We start from the raw sequence: 27,390 nt of genomic DNA, 5'->3' as shown, positions 1-27,390 counted from the left end.
TTTATTGTGTGCTGTGAGCATCCTGACCTATCACAGATGATCTTTTGGGTGTTTGGCTGTATCAGGGCATTCACATAATCCAAAAGACTTAAGAAACTGGTAAAAAAAATACTCATAAAGGATTCACTAATGAGTTTTCATTTTGTTGGAAGGTATATTGCAGTTGCGATATGTAGCAGTATAATTACACCATGGTATTTTGTCAGTATCGCACAGCCGTTATGAGAACACAGAACCACTACCGTAAAAGGGAATTCTACCAATTTTTCAAAATTTCTGCATAATTAAATATTATAATATCGTTAAAATGTTAACAAAGTCATTCAGGGTGGTTTGGTGTGAAATGCTCTTTTCTAAAGAAACTTACAAAGTCAGAATTGTTCACAGTGGTGGCGATAGGAACCAGATGTTTGAAGCATTTAACGCCACTAAAAGCTACCTCGCAGAAAAGCTTTACATGAAATACAAACACAATGCCTGATACCTGAGAGAAAGTTTGAGAGAAGGTTTTGACATAAAACATTTATGCAGGGAGGAGTGGTACATGCAGTGCATTGTAAAGTAAAATAGTCCTCAAAGACACCTTTTTCATTTTTTGCAATTTACTATTATGAACATTACACACAAACAGTCAGAAGACACAAGTAGGTTGACTGGTTAATTTGGACAGTAAATAGCTACATTATGTTGTAGAAGTCACAACCCCATTGTAAAGCAATTGTAAGTTTCTCTACAATGCACAATTTCACACTCTGAATGACTTGGTTTACATCTCAATGATTAAATTATGCAGAAGTTGTTGGCAAAATTCTCCTTTATTTCCCCCTCTAAACACCCTTTCCATTGCTAGGGTGACAGTGAGCTCCATTTGGGAATTCGTTAATAGGTTATCTAAAAATCTTGTCTTTTTTATTTGTTTTTTTTAAATATGGAAATATTTTAAGCAAAAACCTTAAATACCACAATGTAACCTTTCCACCAATATCGTTCAGCCCTACACTGTAGAGCTGAAGCCTGTATTAGGTGAGGCAAGCATAATGAGCTGAGTTGAGAGCCAGGGAAAACAGCAGACTTAATATGAAGACACCTGGTCCTCTCCATCATCTGATCTCAGCAACTCTGTCTCCATTGTCTGCCATCTCACCAACAGCTTTTCTAAGTGTGTTGAAAAAAAAACAGAAAAGAGACAGTATTGCTCTTCTCAGCACTGCTGTAAATAGATCATGACCATTCCTGTGGCCAGGATTAAAAGTGAGCATTAGCATAGCAGGATGTTCCTCAGTGGCGGAGAGTCCTTTCTGGGTCTCGGGATGTGACTGTAGACTTTGATGACCTAGTCCAGTCACTAAATCTGCTTGAGTATCACCTCCCAACAGCATGTACTATATTAAATTCAGAGACTTATCTCTGAGAAGGTTAGACATAAAATAATCAACTTGCATAAGGAAGGGGAACATCGAAAGGGATAAAATAGGAGTTTCCAAAACTGAAGTTAAAACATTTACCTGGTAGACCACCAAAACTCTCAAACATCACATAAACAGTACTTAAAGCTTTTATCTTTGACAGTTAATCAAGCTCCACTCTTGCTCTAGTTCTAAAAAAATCCACTCGTGAAAAAATGTGTAGCTGTCAAGAAAATGTTACTGTGAAAACAAAATAGACAAAACAGAAGAAAATTTGCAACTCAAGCAGCTGCTGGTGTTCAACATCACTGACTATGTTTGGGATTACTTGGATCCTGAGAAGATGCAACCACCTTCTAAGACTGACCTTCAAAGTTCTGGAAAAACATCATTGCAAGTTTCTTTAAAAAACTGAAAGCAGATTTCTTTAAAAGAATGAAAGCAGTAATAAAGGCAAAGCATGGACACACTAAATACTGAAAAAAATATATTTTATTCAGTAGTTGAGGCTTCTATATAATTTTCAGTCAAAAACATCTTTTTTCCTGTTTTTTTATGAGAAATTAAATAAACAATAGGTGGTCTCTGACAGCGGCACGGTGGCGCAGTGGGTAGCGCTGTCGCCTCACAGTAAGAAGGGCCTGGGTTCGATTCCCGGCCGGGTGACCAGGGTCGTTTCTGTGTGGAGTTTGCCTGTTCTCCCCGTGTCTGCGTGGGTTTACTCCGGTTTCCTCCGGTCCAAAAACATGCAGTCAGGCCGATTGGACATGCTAAATTGCCCCTAGGTGTGAATGTGTATGTCTGCCCTGCGATGGACTGGCGACCTGTCCAGGGTGTATCCTGCCTTCCGCCCAATGACAGCTGGGATAGGCTCCAGCACCCCACCGCGACCCAGAAGGATAAGCGGTTTAGAGGATGGATGGATGGTCTCTGACATTTGCACAGTTCTGTACGAACTGCACTGGCTCAGCTTCATTGTACATTGTGTATTTTCATATTTTATAAACCCTTGTGAACATCCATGTTTGTGCCATACACATTTTCATGGTTTGTATGATTGATGCACATTTTAACGTGTATACGCAAAACATCCGTACCATTTAGATCACTTTCAAGCAAGACTAAACTAGTTGGACAGGCCTTTCATAGGGAATTGGATCAAGTGTAACTGCCACCTGTACTTTCACAACATCATAAAGCATTCATAAAGCATTTTTGCCATCCAAACTGTATATGCAATGTCCAAAGGCATCCGGACACCTGCTCGTTCAACATTACTTACCAAATCAAGGGTATTAATATGGAGTTTGCCCCCTCTTTGCTGCAGTTGCCACCTCTACTCTTTTGGGAAAAGATTCCACTAGATGTTGGAGCTGAGATTTGATTGCATTTAGCCACAAGAGCATTAGTGAGGTCAGCTACTGACGTTGGCTGGTTAGGTCTGGCTTGTAAACGACACTCCAGCTCATCCCTGTGTGCTCAATGGTGCATCATAGAACTCCATAGAATATGATTCCACTGCTCCAGAGCCCGGTGTCAGGGAGCTTTACCCCACTAGCTGAGGCCCACAGTTTCAGGTATGGAGATTACATGGCTGTGCACATGCATTTCAACACCTATGTCAGCAATGAGTGTGCCTTAAAGAAGCTGAGTCCACAATTTAAAATAGGCGTCTTGATAATTTTGGGCATATACAGTACTGTGCAAAAGTCATAGAGTGCCCTTGATTTATTTAATTGTCAAAACAGCCATCAACCATAAGCTACTACATTTTTAGCAGATATTTCTGAGGAGACTAGATGCAAGTTTCCAAAACTGGAGTTCAAAGACTGATTAAAATATATAGAGATAATGGGAATAACAACCATGCAAGACCTGGTAGACCACCAAAACTCTCACCATCAGATAAACAACACTTAAAGCTTTTATCGTTGAGAGAGGGGAGAAAATCAAGCTCCACTCTTACTTCAGACCCTCGGGTGTTTCAGTCCATCCTTCCACTGAGAGAAGACAACTCAATGCTGTTGCTCTGAAAGGATGTATTTAAATTTGTGGACTCACCTTCTTTATTTAAGGCATACTCATTGCTGACAGAGGTGCTAATGGTTCTGAAACAAGCCAATACTGAGAAAAGAAAATAAATAAAGAAGAAGAAAATTTTCAAATCAGAAAGGAAGCTGCTGCTGTTCTCAGAACAATGGATTGACCACCCCAGAGTCCAGACCTCAACATCACTGAATGTGTTCGGGATTATTTGGATTGTGAGAAACAGAAAATGCCACCAGCTTCTAAGACTGAACTTTGGAGGTGTAGAAATAAAACATTTGCTATTATATTCAGTTGTTGAGACTTCTCTGTAATTTTCTGGTAAATGCTTTTTATAACATTGAAAAAAGAATAAATAGTTTGTACGTAAAGGCTGTTTTGACTGGAAATGAAATAAATTAATTGTGATCTTTGACATTTGCATAGGACTCTACACTCTTTAAAAAGTGCCACAAAGGGCTCTGTGAGTGATGCTGTAGAAGAACCACTTTTGGTTCTCTCAAGAACAATTGTTTGGAAAAGATTTTCGAGTGTGAAGAACATTTTAAAGGTTTGAAAAACCAGTTCCTGACAGGGAGACATATTCAGCTCCTCTGTCAATAAATTTTAAAATATGTCTGCATATATTAATTTGAAATCGAATTGCCTTTGATAATCTTCTTCAGGTCAGCTCAAAATATTTAGTGGAAGTCTTTGATGAAGTCAGCTGTTTAAAACTAGAAGTAATGCTTTATTGTGAATCATTCACACCTCAGTTTACCTCAAAAAATATAAAGATTGTGAAGTGTGTTGATTGTGACGTATGAGTTGTTAGGCTGTTCTGTTGTGATGTGACTGTATTCTGAATAAATCAGAAAGAAGTAGTATCCCGTCTCCTAGTAGGAAAAGTGCAACATAATGGCACTCAGTGTCAAAGTTTAAACTGTGGGCTGAATTCAACAAAACCATCCTCACCGAGAAGTGACCTGCTGTTATGTGAACAATTCAACACCCAAAGAAAAGCACACTCTTCATAATAATTATTGATTCTTGTGTCACATTTAGCCTGTGGTATGATAATATAACCAAGTAAAGACAGGTATATTAATTTTGAAAGTTGTACATTTGCAAAACAAACACCAGTTCATAAACACCTGTTTACAGGTTATCTGTTCAAACTTAGAACACTGGAGCACCTTGTGAACACCTTTCTGTTCAGGTTTTAAAGAAAGAAAGATTTCTGGCTACGCTAGTGTAGCGTAGCACCACTGTTCACCCCAGAGAGTGTTTGTGATACAGATTAGCACTGTTTAAATTTAGAACAGCACACTGCTTATCACATCTCAAAAACTAAACCTAACAAGAATATTTTGCTCCTCCATGAAATTGCTAAACCTCCAAACAGTTTAAGACCAAAATGGACCTCTCTCTGTGGCTTTGAACTTAAGTGCACTTAAGAAAATCCTAGAAGATTTTTTCCTTTCAAACTGTAACAGCCTAAAGTTAAAGCAGATATGAACATAGCTATTCACATAATGTATGTTCTTAAAATTGGTAATGAAGTAGATGTTTTACGCTGCTCCTGAATGAGTGAATTCTGATGTTGCTCCAAAACTGGTGGGTTTGTGAAGCCATCGTTTGGCTTTGTACTGCAGCAGAAATATGTCTATTTTCACCGTTTACTCTTGTTATTATCCTCTTGAATGGTTCCCACATGCATTAGCAAATATATTGCAGGAATAGCAAAAATATCAAGACACTTTAATATCAAGATACACAATATTTAATTTTTACTGATATCTGTTAAGTTAAACAAAAAAAAGAATCAGTGGCCACACGTTAAAATAAAAAGTATCAAAAGCTATGATTCATAAGTTATGCTCTCTTTGAAATATGAAATATGAAGAAATATGTGTTTGGTCAATGTTCTTTAATTACTGACGATATCCACAGTGTGGTCTGAAAAGCATATTGTGACATTTTTTGGCATAATCATGATAACGATATATTAAACGATTTATTAAATATTGTCATATTGCCCAGCCCTAATGTCTTTGTAGTTCCATACAGAGGCATTTTCAGCATAGCAATAGAAATATTTAAAGAGCTATGGAAGGTGCAGTACAAGCTGTGGCAATGGTGAGGTATCAAGGTGCTATACATCAATTATCACAGTATCATGGATTCAAATCACCTTATGGTACAGCACAGAAATAAGATTTCATTAGTATTCCAATAAGAGGCCTGTTTATCAGTGTCCTCATTCTCACCATGTTGAATACGGTATATTCCCAAAGTTCTAATGGAGTTTTTGAACCCTTTAACCCACAATTGGCAAAATTGGTTTGCTGCAGTGATGTTCTAGCCTGGGTTACAATAATTCTGCCCTCTGATTCTGGTGTAAGCAGTGCTGTACAGATACAGATTGAGTTTAATTATGCTCTACCTGACACTAAAAGTATTTTCTGGAAAAAAAAATCTTTTTTGTTAAACATACTTCTGCAAATTTTCATTGCTGAATTTAACATAACTAAACAAAGTTATGGCATATTTTGCTTTTTGTTTTTTCCAATAGAAATTGTGCACTTAGTAGACAAATACCATATATAAATTCCCTATAGAGGATGTATTAACTTATTTTCACTCAAAAAATAGGGATGTTCAAACTTTTGCCTAGGATTTTATGTATTAAGTGGTGTGCATGCAAAACTTTGCACTGACTGTTGTTTTTTGGCCAGTCATCTCAGCTTTGAAAGGTGCTCTTTAAATGGCCTAGAAATGGCTGTGTTGTCACCTACTGAAGCTGTAAGAATGGCAAAAGGAAAGGTGGTGTTAAGACAGTCTTCATGTGCAGACCACCATCAAGTGTTATGAGTGCAGGCCACAAATGTACAAATGTACACCAAATGTTTGGTGGTTGTGTGACTTACAAATTACTAGGACTGATTTCATTAGCATCAGTTTGTAAGTTTGGACCACATAGACGTGGTTGTAGTACGAGAAGTGATTGTAAGATTGTAGGAGGAGAGACAACTCTGAGAACTTTGGCTGAGTGGCTTCTGCTTTATCCCCCATTGCCCCCACCACCCGAAGGGGAAGGACTGGGACATATAGTTGTATTCAAAAGTTTGAAATGAGAATCAAATGACAAATGGTCAAATGACATTGATTTTCTGATGATTGATGGTAAAAATGTATTCCATTGTGTTTCAGGATAATATTTATATCCCACATACCACCAATGTCAGTGTTGGAGACAACACCATATTTAATCTTAAACACATTACCTTTTATAGATTTTTATTGTAAGTGACTTTAGATAGATTTGTACTATATAGTAAGAAATATATTCCATTCCATATATTCAGATCTCTGTCTTTTTATTCGGTCCACCTTACTAAATGTAGAAAGTGATATTGTTGGTATTAGAAAGTTGCGTGTTCCTCTCTGAGTTTGTGGTAGCTGGTTTCAAGAAAGTAGAATCTAGAAGAGGTAAGAGAGTGGAAGGATATTTAACAAGATGAACCAGGAATGACATACATCCACTACATAGTGGTGGATTCAGTTCATCACATACAGTTCCAGCAGTTTCAAGCATAGGCAAAATAACTTTTGACATTTTGTTCCTTTCTCTTCTCTGCAAAAGTCAGAGACGTACAGTAAATTGCATTGTCTGTGTTCTCGCCTTAACACATGAGCTTATCCACCCCTAACTCCCAAAACAACATTGTCAAAAAACATGTTACAGCCAGTGTTGCCAGATCTCACAAGAGAAACAAGCAACCAGTTCTATAGAAACAAGCCCAAAAGAAGTGACTTGGCTCTTAAAAAAAAAAAAAGAAAGCCTTAAAGCGACCTTAATAAATTCATATATATGCATGCATTTTTGTTTGCATTTCATAGGCAAACATTTAAAAAATACTGTAACATTACTAATTTCAGTTTCTCCCAATCTTTTTTGCATTTTTTCTGTATTTCACCCACTTTGTCCCAGGCATTGTTAACGAACTACATAAAGAAACTTTATTGTTGATGGACCATCAATGGTGCAATTTTGATTTGTTTTGATTTTTATGGGAAAAGCAAGGTGGGACCAGGGTTGTGGACGGAACGTGCAACAGGACAAACTAGCAGTTTTTCTTTATTAGACAGGTTTAGTGGAGAGAGACAGGATCAGGGGGCAAGCCCAAATAAACAGCCACACTTTAGAAATAAAAGATAAAAAAAAACATAACCTTTGACTACCAATATTTGTAAGTGACTTTATAGAAAAATAAGTCCAAAGTTGCTTATAATAAGCATATTTGGAAATTGTGGTTATAGCATTTAACATCTGTAGTAAAATGCATGTTTTAAAGTTATTGTGAGCTGAAAATAACGTATGTTTCTTCTTTGCTATGATGTATTTCTGAGACAAACGCAGTATCAGACATTGTCTCTAAGTTAGATGATCATTGATGCCAGGTGGGAGTGCACACTGACATAATCAAGAATCTGAAAGCATTTTAGAGGTGGGCAGGAGTCACTATATTTTGCTGGATGATTACAGGAAACACACATTTTGTCTTTTAAATTATATGATACAATGAATAATGTTTAATATGATCAGGGAACTTAACATAGTTAAAAGTCATGATTTCAGGTTGGCTTTAAAACAAACTTAGTATTTAACTTGGCATGGCTAGTCACCAGCAAAACCAGCATATGTTGTCTTTTGGATGCTCGTATGCTGGTCAAACCAACATGACCAAGCTGGTTGACGAGCTAAATCAGTACCAGACTAGAATAAACCAACTGGATCAGCAGGGTTATAGAACTTAGCATATAGCATTTGCCACAAATGTAGAGAGAACATGTGCCAGACATCTTTCAAACTCTGAACTACTCCCTCAGTGTAACCAAAACTGACGAGTTTCAATACTGTTTTTAACAAGCCCTTGTCCTCTTGATCTCACCATTTCTCCTCAGGGAAATTCCCAATGCCACCTTAAGGGCCATTACTTTATTAGCTCAAATGAAGCATGTTAGTTGAGCCCTTGATTTCTGGGGTGAGCAGAACTTCAGCTGCAGAACTTGCCCAGAAATCATTGTGGTCTGACGCATTTCTTTTTACAAACCCTAAAACAAAAGCGGACAAAGCCTAGCAGTAAATTACTTTAAAATGCTTAATATTTCAATTTCATTTGCTGGGCTTGCAAGCTACTCCCTCTGTTAAACATGACTGCTGATACAACTTCATCACTTTACTCTGCTAGCTTGCTAGTTAGCAAGTTAAACGCTATACGGCTAACAACAACAACAGAAAGGCGATGAGCTGCGGTTTTAGAGCCAGGCAATGCAAATATTCAAATGTTCAAGTTTTATGTATGTTAAGACTTTTAAAAACAAATGTTTTGCATTGCAAAGCTGGCATGAATAGCTAATTAGCACGCTGATGCAAACCTGCCAAGGGTGAGTGCATCCTGATGGATTAATCCACTCCTTACTGTGCCCTCCTCTCCTTATGCTGTGATTGACCACTGGTGGATTGTAAGTATGACGCACTTTTGAGTGGTGATCCAAAGTTGGCAAGGAGATGCTAAAAAGTATTGAAACTGGACTTGAAGTGGAACCCACAATTCCACCTGAAGTAAATCCCTGCTGAAAAATACAGCTTAGCATAAATTCCATGCTTGTCTAAGCTGGTTTATGCTAGACCAGTGTCTAATATACAACATAGGCTGGTTTTGCTGGTGGTCAGCATAACAGCTACCACTGCTGCTCACCAGCAAACTGGCATTCAAAACACAACATATGCTGGATTTCTAGCAGGACTCCTCCTGTCTCCTATGGCCAGAATGAACATATAAACAGGCATGTATTTTAGTGTTAAATTATTGGCTGTTTCAGACTGGAATCCATAACTTAGATCACTTAGATCACTCTTTTTTAGCTTGAAGTGGTAATTCAGCTTTCAGTTTGCATAACTGGTCCAGCGTGAGATCATGAATGTAGCTTTCTTGAAATCATCTCCAAATTATATATTACCTTATGCAAACGCTCACCCTGGATTAAGTACATCTTCGAACCTTGCCTACTGCAGATGAATTACTCAACATCTCCAGTGCCTGAAACAAATGACTGTGATGTAATGGTTTTGATAGCGCTGAGGCTTCTTAAAGGTCTGCTTGGCAGCAGAAATGGAGGTTGTTGGGGATTCTGCGCCAAGGTCTGCCTTTCTAAAATGGAGAGAGAGGGGAAGCGCATAGAGTATGTTAGCCACTAGTGCACAGAGGTGTTGCTAGGTAACAGGTAGCATACAGTTATGTAATGCACCATGCCTCCAGCTTACATGTGTTATGGGGCTCCTCCTGGGACTAGAAGCTATCTCTGGCACAGGGAAGTTTCCCTCAATACTCAAAGGAGAAGGTGTGAAAGACGAATAGGGGGATCAAAAGTTTCCAGTGCTTTTAGCATCTCATCAGCCAATGAAGGATGTCCAAGCAGTAGTTTGTTTGTGTACAGGATTTGAACTTTCTCTCGATGGCCTAGTTCAACAGCACAAATGAAGCCTTGAGGAGCAATGTCTGTGTGGAAGGAGTACACAACTAGACTCCAGTAGTTTCTACAAACATGGTTTCGCTGGCTGACAAGACATTCTTGGCCTTCTTTCATTAACTTTTAGAAATGTTTTTGCTGTTGTTTTGCTAGGCTATTTAAAGATAAACATGTAACAGCTAGAGATGAACCAATCATACATTATTATGGCTGATTTTGATTTCTTTCTGATTAAATTAGCTGATGGCAGATTTTTTGGCTGATCTTTATTTATTTAGACTTATTTTTAATGAACACATGAAACACACTAGCACCTTGCTATCAGCCGAACTTATATTGCAAAATAAATAACATTATTTGCTCTTTAATGGGGCAATTAAAAGGCATTTTACATTCTTAAAAGGCCCATATCTTGCATTTTTCTTTTTTTTATTCACATACATGTGTAGGTTTATGTACCAACAATAGTCATGATTTATTTTTACAGAATCATTTTCCTATCTCTTGTTATCCCCTAGAATTACATAGGCTGTTTTTGTTACTGTGCCTTTAAGACAGATATATGTAATTTATTAGCTTGAATGGGTGGAACTAACCTGCTGTAGGCTGAATAGATGAGTAAATTTAAATATGTTGTTTTTTATGACATCACAGAAACAGTGAATTCAAAACAAACTGTTTTCATAGCATACATTCCATATATGGACTGCATAGATCGTGGGAATGAACGATATGTTTTGAAACTAAACTATATTATATTGATGCATTATGTAAATACAATACATCAATATGTTATTAATGCAATATTACTAAAAAGCAAGAAAAAATGGGTTTTACATGATATAGGCCCTTAATATGAAAAATAAGCTTGAATCAAATAAAGTGCTTAAGTGAATGTAGAAGACAACTGGATATTTAGGACTAAAAATTATGCTATGACACTTTGGCATAGATATGGCAGCAGCTTTCACATGCAGCATGAGTGTGCTTAACTGCTTCATGTTATTTACGTCATAAAATTCCAGCACAAATTGGTCAAAAGTAGGCCAATTCCACTTGCATAGTTATAGAATGTTTTGTATAAAGAGTTTCAGGTCTGCATTGCCACAATTGTTTCAATGTGGAATGACAAAAAGTGTGGCATAGTAAGAAATGACCAAAACACAGCAAAAAAAATGTGTAAAACAAAAAAAACAACTAAATGTACAACAGTAACTTTCCATCAAATTTAAATCATAATTAATGTCTTCTCTTCTACTTACAAACATGAATGTAGTTTATGAAATAATAAACATCAAATTATAACTGGCTTTTGTTATCACAGCAATAGCTGCAGTTTCTAAAGGTTAAGATGTGAGGGAAAGTATTTATATCAGGGGTTCACAACCACCAGGCTGTAGACCAGTAAAAGTGGATGTTTTGTTGCTGGACCGCAATGATGGGTAGCGCTGTCACCTCACATCAAGAAGGGCCTGGGTTCGATTCCCCGACCGGGCGACCAGGGTCCTTTCTGTGTGGAGTTGGCATGTTCTCCCCGTGTCTGTGTGGGTTTCCTCTGGGTTCTCCGGTTTCCTCCCACAGTCCAAAGACATGCAGTCAGACCGATTGGACACTCTAAATTGCCCCTAGGTGTGAGTATGGGTGTGAATGTATATGCCTGTCTGTCTGTCTGCCCTGCGATGGACTGGTGACCTGTCCAGGGTGTATCCTGCCTTCCGCCCAATGAAAGGATAAGCGGGTTAGAAGGTGTGTGTGTGTGGGTGTGTTTATGTCATTGTATTATTGTAATATAGTGTAATTATATTAGCATTGTGTTAATAAAGGCACAATTCTTGCTTTAAATAGTTTTTATCAATGTAATTTTAAACATGCAGTAGCTGTATGTGTATGAAGAAGTCAAAAAAAAAAGAAACTAACAACATTAAGTTTTTCGGGGGTGCAAACCCAAAAAAAAAACACAAAGAGAAGAACCGAAAACAAACCAGAAGAAAAATAAACACTGAATCTAAAACTATGATGACAGCTACATAAAATATGGATTCATCGGCACTGAGGATGATCCAAATGCGCCAGATCCATTGCTTGCGGTGTGCGGAGAGAAGCTAGCGAATGAGGCTGTGAAGCCATCTCATTAGTACGCCATTTGCTTTGACAACAGCAAAACAGGTTAATCACCCAGATCCCCTCCAGTCCCCTCCGCTCCATCAAAACCATTGTGGCCTGCAGTTCTGGCTGTGCTGTTAAAAGGGTTGGGAGCCCCTGATTTACACAATGTACACATTTAGCCAAGGATGGGTGAGTGTCTATTCTCAAAGAGGCCTACTGGCCCACCATCAAGTGAAGCAGCGGACAGGGAGTGTTTTAGCGCAATGCGGACAGATCTTTCCCAAATCAAGCCCTCCCTTATCAAGTCCAGACTGCTGAGGGACTGTTCAGTGAGGTGCTTTTTTCACTGCTTATCTTCTATTGCTGTTTTTATCCAAAGGTAACTGTTGACAGTTCATGTTTTTGTACTGTTATACAGGATTCCTTCACCCCCCCCAACCCCCAGTCTCCTTCCAACAGCACCAGTGTACAAAGACTTGCACATTCTGTGCCCAGGTGCTAGTTATGCTTGCCAGCGTATGTTTTCTTAGCACTGACCAAACAGCAACATCATCGAGCTCAACACTTTGGGCATTAAGTGACTGACCAAGCACATTACCTGATTAGCTGGTGCCTTTTTAATGTTTAATTTGATTAAATTTAAATCAGTGCAATCCCCCCTTAACTGTATAACAGTTTGATTAAATGCTAAGGCTGTGGTTGTGATCACATGACCATGAATTTGACTGAATTACTTCTTCTTTTTATTTGTAAGCCCCTTTGGCTGTTAGATGAAAAACCTAATGGTCCTTTTGTTTTAGCATTTCTTTTCTATTTTTGTCCTTTCAAGTAGCACACAATGTCCTACATATCATTAAGATGTAATACGTCATGCAGTAAAAAAGTCCTACCGTCCTACAATACCATATAGTTTTATAGTCGGCTCTGCCTATATATCTGCTAATGAACAGATAAAGACTGTATACATAGGTGACAATGACAATTAGCTTGAGAGCATTTTTTGCCAGAAACTTGAAATAAACTGGTTGTATTGGTTGTATACTGGTTGTTGGATGTATTCACAAATGAGTTAACATATCTGAGGTATTAGCACATATATTTGATCCTCACCATAGGCAGTGTTGTCTCTCTGTCACTGTCATTATTGTGCTTGACTGAGAATCCTCACCACTTCAAACAGCTTGGCTAGTCAACCATCCATGCTAACTAAATCAGATTTCTCCAGTTCTGAGAGCTGTGCAGTGGATTTTTTTACACTGATGGTTATTACTTTCTCAGATATAATACAGTGTGTTAAATAAAACTACAAGAACCATTCCTATTATCATGCATTTTATACAATGAAATCTAATTGTATTCGATCCACAAAGCATATGGTCTCCCAATAAAATAAAAATTGAATATTAAAATGTGTATCGTGACACCCCTACACAGAATCATCCATTGGCCTTGGGATGTGTAATACTAATTTACTTGGGTAAAAACTGAGGTCTCAAGGATTATTGTCTTTGGCTTAGTTCATTATATCAATCCTGATTAATTGTTCAAAATCCCAGTCGTGGTTGTGGGGACAATTTCCGCTTTGAGACTAAAGAAAATATGGAGTCCTCATACTGTTTGTTCTCAGTCACTTGGCCTGGGAGCTCCAACAACGACAGACGTACTACAGACCCTGGCATGTGTTGGCAAAAAATGACTATGACATCAAACCAGAATCCTGTGAGACTGAGAGTCTGGGAGTGTCTAATCTAATAACATTGTGCTGACGTAATAATGATGACGATCGCTGGCCTTGGGACTCCTCATCCAACAGATGCTGCACAGAAACTAACCACCTAAGTGGTTGATGCTTTGAAGCTCTGTAGTCAGTACCTATTGCAGTCTAACAACATTTCAGGAAGCCAACCCAACTCAATTTGGAGCAACAAACATAATCATAAAAAAAGATTTTCTGGAAAGTTAATAAAATAATAGCAATCTCAAATTACAGGTCATAAACTGATTTTGGCAAAAAAAGAGACAAAACATGCCAGTTATCTTTTGGCCCTGCTACGAATTCCTCCTCAATGTGATAGCAGCATCCTGCTGCTGAATTCCTGTTTGAATTAGCAAAGCAGATCCTAGTTGATTGACTACACCAATACATCAGTAAGCAGCACCAGGTGTTGCTCTGCATGATATATCTATGATATTAAAATTCTGCAATTTTTAAATAAATACATGATTTGCTACAGGCCTGGTTCTAGAACAAAATCATGGGTAGGGCATCCAAAAACTGGTGGGGTGGGGGTCAGGGGGTTGGTGCAGGGGGGTCACCAGGGAATCTGGGCCCTATGAAAAGATATCACACTGGGCCCCACCACCCCACCACCCCACCACCATAGGCCATGGCAACCCTGAAAATTTTACACTGTGCAGACATGCATGCAACTTTCTGCATACAATGGAACTATTTACAATGGAACTGGCTATTTGATGCAAGATTGATACCCTTTGTAAGAAATGTGCTAAAGGCCAACTTTTACAGTTTAAATGTAATTTTAATGGAAAATTGCTAACATTAATGAACTTAAAATAAATGTAAAAAAAAATCCTGCAGACCACCTGCATTTATGCCAACTGCTGTTCACCTCCTTCTTCAGTTGGCAGTTGGGCAGGTTTGTTAGGGAGATGGGGATGGGGAGACAGGGCAGCTGAGTCTGACGCTGCATCTGTTGAGCCTGGCACCAGGCAGGGGCAGGGACAACTGATTTAGTATCGTAACGTTCAAAAAATTATCTGCATGTTAGTTTTGGGTAAGTGTGTTCTAGCATTTATTTCTCTGAGTTTATACAATAAGGACTCTTATTGTAAAGGCGAACTAACTGTTTTGTTCTGTGTTTATTGCCTGTACAACAGGAGAAACTAGCTTGGAAACAAGAGAGTGCAGACTTGAGCTGAGGCAGAGCTAGCCATTATCCTTGCTTATTTGTATGGCGTGGCTGTGGCTGATACAGTCCTTAATAAAGCACACAAATCGTAAAGCCAGCTGTATGTCTGCTTTAATAGCACAGAGCATTACAGTATGAACAGCCTGCTAAAAGTTTACCTGCGTTGATTAAATCTCAAATTAAAGAGTAGCAAAATGTAAACACTCAGAATTTTCTAGTAAGTTAACTAGCTAGCAAATGTTAGCAGAGCAGTAGTTGCCTATCGACTAAACTAATTTCCACCATTCACAGACTACACTCACCTTGCTTTGTGATAAACTGGGTGACATGACGCTCTACCGGCCTCCTCACATGCTATTAGCAAGTACCAGCACCAGGTTTGGGGGTAGGACCAAACCATTTCATGTGAATAGAGTTGGGAGGAGTGGGCAGTGCAGAGCCTCCCTGGATGTTTACTATAAAAAGTAGTAAACAATAAAAGAAAAAGAAACTGTTAGAGACCTGGTTTAACCCCTAAATTACTACAGATATAGTTTAGGATGCAATATTGTCTATAAGCGTGTTCTTCTGCTTATATCCGTGAGTTTATACATTAGCTCACAGTAACGGTCGCAAAATGCCCCACTGATGGGGCATGAAAATTGGATGGTGGGGCATTGCCCCACTAAATGACCCCCAGATGCCAGGCCTGAATTGTTAGCTGATGTGTTAATTTACTAATGTTATGCAATGGCACTGCTAAATGCTCACATTGCAGCGTTTTAGCCAACAGTGTACATTGTCCCTTAATCTGTCATCTAAAGTGTTTAATGTTTTAAGGGTCAGTATGCAAAACTCATACTATGCCTAAGACTAGACTAAAATGGATTTCCAATGGAGATTCACCATTGGCACTGCAGTTAAATCCATGATTAGGCTTAATTCCACAATTGGGAAACTAACTCCAAACATAAATTGCAAAAAAAAAGGAATGTACCTTAGTTATAAGTTTCCACCAAGTTCTCATTGTAAATTAAGTGTACTGTGGCTGACTATAGGAGAATGAAGATGAATATTCACCAGTGTTTTGCACTGATCTTATAGTGCAATAAAACACTACTGGTTACATTATTCAGTTGTTTCATTATTTAGTTTACATAATTATTGAAACATTAATGCATTAAGTCATAGGTTACAAGAGTGCCTGATATCTGACGTTATACCGCAGAATATTTACTGCCCATCCCACTCACTTTCTTTTCAGTGGAGACTCTGGTGAAGTGTTTTGTCTCTGTTATTGAATGCATGCATTTGTAGCCTAATGATTATAACTGAAAGATCTCTCATCATATGCTTCTTTCAACATTGCACTTACATGGAAAACCATTTCTCCAGCCCTTCTAGTGTCACAAACCTGTCTGAGCTGTGATTTCTTTGTGTTGTGTTATGTTTTCCTTTGTTAAACCCTTGTTTTGTCTCCTGGGCTTTGTCTTTTGAATTTGCCTAGTGTGTCCCTGCCTGCCTGTTTTCTGACCCCTGCCTGTGATGACTATGAGATTTGGATTGCCCCTAAAAAGCTACTCAGTACCTGCAGCCTGCCTACATGCCCCTTTCATTACAGAACCATTAAGTTTGGATAGTTATTAGCCACATGTTTTAGCTTTTTGCACATCAGGATGCGTGTGGTGTCGATAACGAGAAGCTGTGAACTGAAAAAGCTAATATTTTAATCCTTAATATAAATGTGTTTTCTCAATATTATTGAATGTGTTTGACATTACTTGGATCATGAGAAGCAGAAAATATAACCAACTTCTAAGACTAAACTTTATAGGCGTGAAAAACATCCCTGTAGATTTCTGTAAAAAACGGAAACGTTTTTTTTCTTAGGGTAAAGGTACATATGTGTACCTTTTCATAAAATAAAAAGCCTGGAGACAAGACAGGGTATGTGGAGTCAATGCAGTTAAAAAAAATGTATAATTGCAATGGATTATGGTACAATTGTGTTCCCAAACTAAAGGTACTGAAGATGGACCAATCCAGTAACTGTATAGTACCTTTTTGTTCTGAGAATGTAAGAAATTGGAAGGAGGAGGAGCTTCAAGCGTGGTCCTCCTCCTAAAGTTCAGTTATTTCATAACTTCATCAATAATAATTCTAATTTTAAAACATAGCATTTATAATAATCACTGAATTTTTTTCTAAATAAACGGCTTTCACAGTTCTGGAAATACATTGTATTTTCTATTGTCTTTGAGTAAAATCTTCTTCTTCTTTGTGTGTTTCAGTACTATTTCACAATCAGCTTCAATCATGAGAACCAGAAAGCTCTGGAGCTCCGCACTGAAGATGTGAAGGACTGCGACGAATGGGTGGCAGCGATAACACACGCCAGGTAAGCCAGAATAAATCTCAGGTTTAAAGTTAGGTGACCAACTCTTTTGCCCTTCGGTTTAGTTCTCACCCTAATCAGAACCTAGCTGCAACATGTAGATGCTTCTTAAGACCTTGCTACTGGGAACTGGTCTGTTAGAGAGAGGTGGGTAGAATAGCCTAAACCCATACTCGAGTGTAAATGTTGTTACTTTAGGGAAAGAATGACTCAAGTAAATGTAAAAGCACATTTCCACAAAACAACATGAGTTGCAGAAAAATACCAGATCAAAAAAGTACCTCAGGAACTTATAGAATTGCAGTGGAACTTTTTAGTACATCTAGCATTGATCAGCGTAGTGACAGATGTTTGTTAGGCAGGATTGTCAGACTGCTTCAATAAAAAACTCACTAAAATGCATGAAAAAATGCCAAAACAAACACATCAAAAACAGTTTAAGGTCATTTCAGCTGTAGTACTAAATATATAGCATTTAACCAATGTGGCATCAGTAAGTTTCTGGGTATGATCGCTGATGTCGTGGCTTTGAGAAATTTGCAGATAAGCATTTAATTTGTTGCTAGATGGCACTGAATTTTTATTATCGCTGTCAGACATATGAGAAACGCCTAAAATAATTTCAATTATGAAACCAGCTCAAGTTTTGTCCACCACCAAAGCACATTTTTCCCCACCAAAATGGGCAGATTCAACCAAAATCTGCCCAATTTGGCAGGGAAAATGCTTTGGTTTTGGCATTATTTTGGCGAGGGTTAACTATCCTCTCCCCACATCTTATCAGTTATCAAAACTTTGATTGATCTACATACATTGGGAAACAACCAATACCAGCCAAATTGGCAACATTGTTGTTAGGCTCTATTCTTCTCTCTTTGATGCACTCTTAATCTGAAATAAAATGATTAATTTCAAACATCAGATGTGTGATCAATCCAGCAGTACAGGTGATGTCATAAATGTAACAGACTGAAATTACACTTGGTTCTGATCATGTCAGCATTGTTGATTGTTCTGTCTAGGGATGCGCTGATAGAATTGTGGGTCGATGCTGATATCTGATATTTTTCATGTACAGATCTGCCGATGCCGACACATAAACATATAAAATGTTAAAATTGGGACTAAATCTACCTGGAAATAGAGCATTTATTTCTTAAGGGTATGCAGTAAAGTGAATAAAATGCTGACATTTTAGAGCAGTGTCACCTAAACATTCTGCCCTTTCACAGTAAAATAAATATATAATCTGATATTGATTTGAAAAATGAGTCAAATCTAAACATTTGTCCAATGATGATCATTTTTAAGCAATATAACTCTAATATCATCATACATCCCTAGTCTTTTCCCATTTAAAACCCTTCACCTGCTCATAGTTTATGATTGTTCATTTGTTAGCTGGTTGGTCCTTTTCATGTTCATTCAGTAAGATGTATAAATAAGGATAATTATGTTTTCTGTCAGTTTGACTGTACGATTTTAGTGAACCAGACAAAAATCTCATGTTCAAGGTAAAGATTCTCATTTGTGCACTGATCAAAGTGTAGCACTGTGCTGAGAACAATAGAGTTTTTTTGATTAGTGGACAGATTCCACATCTCATTATCTATAATTAGCTTCAGGGTACCGTTGGGAGTTTTGCTTATTTTTAGTGTTGGTCTTTGGTTTGAATTCTCTGAGAACACCTTAGTATCACACAAAGCACAAACACACACAAGTTGTCAGACTACAATATGGAAATAAACAATGGCTTTAACTAGATTAGTAGATTAGTAGCTGGATTATGTTTTCAATTTGCTTTGCAGGCATTGTATGTGTTGCAAAGTACAATACCTATGGAATTTACAACACCACAATGCTATTAGTTAGGGAAAACACCTTATTGCAAAAAACCATCTGCTTATATTAGGTAATGTATGTGATGTTTGTATAATGTAGTTTTATATTGCTGTCACATCTGTGTGTCTTAGACAAAAGTCTTTCGTAGGCCAGAATGAACAGTATAAACCCAGCTATGGAAAATCTGTTGCATTGTTTGTTTGTTTGTTTGTTTGTTGCATGCCATACAGTCTTTTTAAGTTTTAGATAGATGTTATACACATTTTAGAAACCTATAATATTGTCTGTACTGGAGTACATTCGCTGCAGTGTGGTGCGTATTGGGTCATAACCTTGTAGTTTGCTTATATCAGAGCTTTCTCAGCACTTCACAGGTTACAGGGTCTTTGCTGTGTGCGCAGATTACTTGTCACCTGAGCAAAAGAAGCTCAAGGTTTTTCACAAGCATACATGTTTGTAATTCCTATACTGTGTGTTTTTGTGCCACCAATTTATTGATCAGCGAATACTTCTATCATAATATGAGCTAGTGCTGTGTTGGATTCTGGTTTACTGTAAAATGTATAGTATGTTATGACTGCTATATTTTAGTAGCTTTTTGCGTAATTGACATAGTTTTGCCTGTTTGACACCCTGTAGTGAATAACAGTTGTGTTTTTTGCTCACGTTTGTGTGTGCGTCATAGTCTCAGAACTGGGACTGAATTCCCTAGAGATTTGGTCTCCTTTGGCACTGCAGACTATTTGTACTGATTCAGTCCACTTTCTTGGCCTATTTGTGGGGTAAACACAACTGATTGATGTTCTCCCAAGAGGTGCACTGTTCATTAATTTTTAGGGATGATTTTGATTCTGACTTCTTTACAGCCAAATTGAGTGATGGCTGATATTTTTGCCAGTTATAATTCTTATTTTTTTCCTGTTTTTTTTTTTTTTACCTGATGCTCACAATGTGTGGGCTCAATGCATGAAATGCAGTAGGAGCAGTGCATACTTCCCATAGACCACTGAAGTCATGTCATCATTCTGTATTCTGCATCAAGCAAATATTAGGAACTAAGCTGGATTTCTCTATGGCAAAAATGAATAGGATTTTCAAAAAGTTGATATTATCACACCCTGTGGTACATGAAATGGTTTCAGACTCAATATGTATAAATGCCACTGGATCCTCTGCATTATGAGGTTGTTAAGGAGCCGAAATATGAACTTATGCTACATGCGAGTTAACACTGCCGAACACTGAATTGAAGCACACAAAAATATCCCAAACAAACCTGCAAGCTTTGTCAAGTGAGGTACTTAAATGGGGAACTCAACTCATTTTCAAATATTTTTACATTATTAAATGGTTAAAATGTAAACACAGTTATTCAAAGTGGTTTGATGTGAAATACTCTAGAGTTCTAGAGAAACTCACTGAGTCAAAACTGTTCACAGTGGTGGTGATATTACTGTATGAAATGGTTATAAATACACTGCCTGATGTCTGAGGCATTGTTTTATGATAGCTTTGTGATAAAGTTTTGGCCTAAAACATCTTGTTAATCCATTTTAATCCATTCATGGTGGAAGGGTACATGCAGGGTGTTCTAAGGCAAAATAGTCCCTCACAAATTTTCAAGATTTTCCACTAGTTTACCATCATAAACATTTCATATAAAACCTCAGAAGACATGTGTAGGTTCACTGGTGGTTTTGGATAATAAGTAAAATAGCTATATTTGTGTTGTAGACATGGCGACCCTTGGTTCCTATCACCACCACTGTATCTAAGCCTGTAACTTTCTCTATAAGGAACTATATTAATTACATCAGACCACTCTGATTTTGACTTACATTGCAACGAATTAGGCAAAAATGCTGAAAAATCTGTGGAATTACCCTTTAAGTTACTTTTGCTGTAAGAAAGTACACTAGGAGTAGCTGGTGTTATTAAATAATAGTGTTAAAGTTAAATAAGTAGACTTAATTAAGTTAAATAGTAGACTTATTTTCATGCAATGTTACAGTGTGGTAGCTTGCTATTAGCATGGATGTAGCATTTTTCATATTTCAACTCCTTAATGACCTTGTAATTCAGAGGATCCGGAGATATTCAGTGGAAAAATGTATGTAGGACAAAATGTATCAAGTCTGAAAACTTTTTGTTTTGGTACAGGTGTAGCAAATACTGCATGAGTGCACTTACTTGCCTCACACCAAAATAATAAATAAGCTCATTACCATCACGTTTGGAGCAAAAAACGTCCGATTTCGATCTTTGCTGATTCCTATTATGCACTCCTTATTTCTCAGCCTTTACCTTTTCAGAATAGTTATATAAGTGACCGATTGCAAAATTCACCCTTAGTTAATATTGTTACTTCTGTTAGAGCTTCAGTCCAGGCTACCTGGTAGAATTCCTAACACTTGTGCTAAGAGACTAAAAAGCTCAACAGTGATAAAGAACATTTAGAAGCCAAATGCGTGCATTTGAAGCATTTTCCATTCATTTCATAAATTGGCTTTAAAAGTTCAGTGCAGACATATGGGTTTAATAACTGACAAAATATTCATGTAGGCCAGTTTAAAGCAAATAATGGATCCTGAAAACCATGTTTACTGTAATCAAACTAGGGAAATTGTTTAGTCACTCGACATTACAGCAGTAAGTTTTCATGCCTAATAAGGAGGTTTTAGTGATGGAAACTACCCCCTCAGATTCGCTAATGCTAACACTTGAGCTAGTCAGAGCAATGTTATCAGCTTACAAATGCAAAACATAAATTGATTTGTTGATTTAATATCATGAACTCAATAAGTACAACTATATATATGAACTCAGATTTTGCAGTCAACCAGGTTTACCTACTTTTTTTAGTTTAAAAGCAAACTTTAATTAAGCACTACAAAGAATAGCATATTTATAAGTACATTAATGTTTACCTTAAAGAAAAGTATTTTCACAAATGTGAGGACTATACAGTCCCATTTAATCTGATTGATTTATCAAACTAACTGTCACTTAGGAAAAGCCAACTAGTTAGCTAACTGATCTTAACATTTTTCTGTAACATTAATTATTGCTCCATATAATATTAATGCAGTAACCCAAATAAAGTTTAGCTTACCTTAGAGGCAGCATAAGTCTATCTGTTAATGGTTTTGGCATTGGATGGAGCTGTGACTGTGGTTAATCCAAAACTTTTCAGCTTCAGGATTAAAATAAAAATAACACCATCCTCCAGATGATCAAGATGTGTTAGGTGTTAAAAGTTCCTTTCCACCACTTCTTAAACTAAAAATTCTGACTAATTTACTGCCACCGTCTTTCTTACTGAAGGTTTGTCTTGAGAGGTTCTGACAAAGTTTTTCCTTCGCTTCATAGAGGAAGGAACATTTAGAGGCCATTGTGATGGGCTAGGAGGCGTGTCAGTCATAATTTTGCAAATGGTTAATTGTTTAGAAAAGTGCACATGCAGAGAATTGAAAACTTGGGCTCCATTCTGTACACTTAACTGGTAAGGTACCCTTACTGTTTTTCTCTGGAGGGACCTGTAGCAACTGTATGTTAAGTTTAAGAAGCTGGAGTGGCTTTCTAATAATGAGAAAAGCAATGAGCCAGTATTTTGTGATAAACCCATGTTTTTTATGCTCATGTGCATCCAATGATGTACATCAGTGGTTGTATAATATAATGTTTTCCACTTCTTGTGCTTCTGTGTGTATGCAGCTACAGAAACCTGGCCACGGAGCATGAGACTCTCATGCAGAAGTATCTCCATCTACTCCAAATCGTGGAGACCGAGAAAACAGTTGCTAAGCAACTTCGACAACAGATAGAGGATGGGGAGATCGAGATTGAGCGCTTAAAATCTGAGGTAACGCTGGGCTGCCATTCGAAGTGCCATAACAGGGTTGTTCGATGTTGAACAGCCTGAAATTAGTCTGTGTTAGCAAATTTATCTGACATGACACCACTCCATTTTTACATATTTCTCCAAAGCAAAACATTTCCTTGATATTCCTCTTGGAGACTGAATTATTGTTTGGATCTTTCTCAAATAAAAAAAGGATAAAAGATTCATAAAAGAAGCATTCGTCTTACGGAGTCCTTCCCCAGACTACTTTGCACTCCTCTTTGCAGCTCTTCTCAGAAAAAAACAGCCCTCCAATAGATCTATGATCCCTGCTGTATTCTTCATCAACCAGATCAAATAGTCAGTTTACTTTAAAGTGCAAATGTGGCGCTTCGACTGAAATGGCTCCCTGAATATGCATGAGCCCAGCTCTATTGTACATGTCGCATCCCTGCTCTGTAACATGATAATAAACTCTTTCAGTTGCTGCCCTGGTAAATGGGAGCTCTCAACCTCAGCCTGCATTGGGCAGCCCTCACCTTCATTGTGTCGCCAGTGCTCGTCTTTGAATGTGCAAGCCCTCAAAACACATTAATAGTTTGCATCCTCCCTCTCATCCTGAACGTTGGAAACCACTTCTTTTGTGGAGGTATCAGCTGGGAGAGTGCAGTGGGACTAGTTTTTGCACCACACAATGTCTGTATGTTTGTATGATTTGATCATTTTATCACTGAGGTTCTCAACTCCAGTTCAGGGGTCCCACTGTATTCCAGCATTTCCTGCCCCAGCACACCTGATCCAGTCTAGCTCTTCATACTTGCCTAAAAACAAAAGGGCCAAAAAGGGCTGTTTGGAGTGACATATTCCACTTAGTTCAATTCACAAAAAAGCAGCTTTATAGAAATTTGGGTGCAACCCTCAAATGAGCACACCAGTGGCAAGTGGAAACAGTGAAAAGGAAAAATTCACTAAGAGTGAGAGGAAGAAACCTTGAGAGAAACCAATACTCAAAAGAAGAAATGATCCGAATAGCAAAATACTCATACAACAGTAGCAATATAAATAAAGAATAAAGATTTTTCAGTGAAGAAGAACCACTTTTGGTTCCCATAAAGAAACATTTTTATAAATGAGATGTGCAAATGTGAAGAACCTTTTTAAAGCTTAAAGAACCTTGCACATAAAGGTTCTACACCAATTATCCAATCCATGCTTTGCCAATGAATGTGTTCTTTCGTAGCTCTTATTGCAAGATTGGACAAGCTTAGACAAAAATCTCATTCAAGCTAATGAGAAATTGTAGCACACAACTCCAACCAAGAGAGCACAATTGACCTCACTCTCTCTTTCTCATCCATGTATGCGGTGCTGTCCAATAATGTGTTTGAAGAGATGTGGTGGTTGACTTCACATGTTCACATGCTAGCTCCTCCCAGCTTGGACTGCAGGTGGCATTGGAGAGAATGGAGATAGAAAACATTAGATAAAAGTTAAAACATATATCATCGTGAAAAGTCAACGTTAGCTTGGAGGCAAAATTATGATTGTTGTTTCCAACCTTTCTAGTTTCAATTACCTACATAGTCCTGTAGTGTAGCATTTTAAACTGAAACCTTAATGTTAACCAACAACTCTACATGAATATTGCTACAGTTTATCATTAAGTTGAATAAGGTTTTGATTAACATTCTGTAAGACTTTTTCAGCATTACTTCAGTAACTAAGATGAATGAACATGTCAACTAAACCTTTGTCCTTGAAAGCAACTTAAATTTATAAAACTTTAAGTGTAAGCTGGACCAGATGTGTTAGGGCAGGGAATGCATAAAACTGTCCAAGGCAGGGGGTCCCCAGGACTGGAGTTGAGAACCACTGCTGTATCAACATGGTGAGGGCTGCACGGGTGGAGCTGTTGCAGAGGTTGTGCCTACTGTCCCATTTTTAACAGTCATTTTCTTTGGCAGATTGCTGGGCTGCTCAAAGACAATGAGAAGATCCAGACCAACCCCACTGCTGCCCCCAGCGAGGATGACTCAGAAATCAAGAAAATCAAGAAAGTAAGAGTTCATACACTGCACCACACAGAAATAGCAATGCTTCAATCCAATGTTTTCTCTGAAGCCAGTTTAGTAACATTAAGGTAGGGGATGCTCCTTTATAGTCCTTTAAAGAACAGATAGCAAGCTGGCTTACATTTGTTTTGCTTGCATCAATCATCAAAACAATCCTGCCCTGTCCATTACCAGCATGAAAATGAGCACTTTCTCAGTTCTTATAGTTCTACAAATGTTTATAACCATTTTAAGATCTAGATGGGCAGAAATTTCACAAACTGACTTTGTGTAAAGTCACTGACCTCTCCAGTACAAACCATTATACCACCAGTATTTGTCTATGCAGTTTGCATGGTGATGTGCTTGATTTATGAATATATTAGCAATATGTGTGGCTGAAACACCAGAAGTCAATAATTAAGAGTGAAGTTCACATACTTTTGGCATTATAGCATACATACACTATATGGACAAAAGTACTGCGACAACCCTCCTAATTACTGAGATCAGTTGGATCAAATTAAGCACACAGCCATGAAATCTCCTCAGACAAGTGCTGGCAGTAGAATTGTTCTGATACTGATGGGCTCAGTGACTTTAAACATAGCACTGTTATAGGATGCCACCTCTGCCAGAAGTCAGTTTGTGAAATGTGAAATTTCTGTCCTGCTAAATCTGTCCCTGTGAACTATAAGTACTGTTATTGTGAAATGGAAGCACCTAGGAGCAACAACAGCTTAGCCACGAAGCGGTGGACCACGCAAACTCACAGAGTAGGGCCACTGAGTGCTGAAGCGCACAGTGCCTATCCTCTGTTGAATCACTTACCAAAGAGTTCCAAATTGCCTCTGGAAGCAACATCAGCAAAAGAACTGCGTAGTATGAGCTTCACAAAATGGATTTCCATGGTTGAGCAGCTACAGACAAGCCTGAGATCAAAATGCACAATGCCAAGTATCAGATGGAGTGGTGTAACTGCACCCTGGAGCAGTGGAAACATATTCTGTGGTTTGACGAACCACGCTTCTCTATCTGCCATGTTTGATGGATGAGTTTGGGTTTCACAAATGCCAAGAGAACAGTACCTGCCTGACTGCATTGTGCCAAGTGTAAAGTTTGGTGGAGGAGGGATAATGCTATGGGGTTGTTTTTCAGGGGTTGGTCCATGCCCCTTAGTTCCAGTAAATGGAAATCTTAATGCTTCAGCATATTAAGAAATTTTGGAGAATTGTATGCGTCCAACTTCATGGGAACAGTTTGGGGAAGGCCCTTTTCTGTTCCAGCATGACTGAGCCCCAGTGCACAAAGCAAGGTCCATAAAGACATGTTTGGGTGAGTTTGGTGTGGAAGAACTTGACTGGCCCCCACAGAGCCCTGACCTCAACCCCATCAAACACTTTTGGGCTGAACTAGAACAGAGATTGCGAGCCAGGCCCTCTCGTCCAACATCATTGTCTGACCTCACCAATGCTCCTCTGGATGAATGGGCAAAAATTCCCACAGACACTCTCCAAAATCTTTTAGAAAGCCTTCCTAGCAGGTGTCGAAACTGTTATAGCTGCAACGGGGGCACCAACTTAATATTAATGCCCATGGATTTAGAATGGGATGTCAGAAAAGCTCCTGTAGGTGTAATGTGTAGGTGTCCCAATGCTTTTGTCCATATAGTGTTGGTCAGGTGTCGACATATTTTTGCTATATTGTGTACTGTGTAAATGTGAAGCTGATATATACATATGTGGGGTCATGTCCACTTTGTTATTCATCAATTTCATCTTTCGTCTCTAGAGTGATCTGACTGTGATAAGGAGAATAAAAATTTAACTAAACTAGAATGTCACACGATTGATCACATCATGCCGTTGTGTGAACCCATACCATTGTTACTAACATCTTAACTTATGAACGCTAACCTCTCCTAACTGAAAACTCTCTAGGTGCAGAGCTTCTTGCGAGGTTGGATGTGCCGGCGAAAGTGGAAGACCATCATCCAGGACTACATACGCTCACCGCATGCTGAGAGCATGAGGAAGAGGAACCAGGTGGTCTTCAGCATGCTGGAGGCCGAGGCTGAGTATGTCCAGCAGCTCCACATCCTAGTCAACAACTTCCTCCGGCCACTTCGCATGGCTGCCAGTTCTAAGAAGCCCCCCATTACCCACGATGACGTCAGCAGCATATTCCTCAACAGGTAGGTCCACTGATGACAAGAAAGTGAAGACCATGTCCAATTAAACATGAAGAGACTAAAAGGGACTTGCACATAATAAGTCCC

The 27,390-nt window shown here is 38.3% G+C and overlaps 1 protein-coding gene across 1 annotated transcript in view; it reads left to right on the top strand.

Moving 5' to 3' along the window:
* rasgrf1 (Ras protein specific guanine nucleotide releasing factor 1) overlaps positions 1–27,390 on the top strand; it is a 68,764-nt gene that overhangs the window by 7,383 nt on the left and 33,991 nt on the right. Inside the window, exons 2-5 of the mRNA XM_036561761.1 lie at positions 17,275–17,381; positions 22,935–23,082; positions 25,026–25,118; positions 27,053–27,306. Coding sequence (XP_036417654.1) covers positions 17,275–17,381; positions 22,935–23,082; positions 25,026–25,118; positions 27,053–27,306 — 602 coding nt within the window. The remainder of the gene's footprint in view (positions 1–17,274; positions 17,382–22,934; positions 23,083–25,025; positions 25,119–27,052; positions 27,307–27,390) is intronic.

Source organism: Colossoma macropomum, unplaced genomic scaffold (genome assembly GCF_904425465.1).
Source record: "Colossoma macropomum unplaced genomic scaffold, Colossoma_macropomum, whole genome shotgun sequence".
NCBI lineage: Eukaryota > Metazoa > Chordata > Actinopteri > Characiformes > Serrasalmidae > Colossoma > Colossoma macropomum.
The sequence above is the reverse complement of the archived record's forward strand: the minus strand, read 5'-3'. Positions and strand labels throughout refer to the sequence as shown.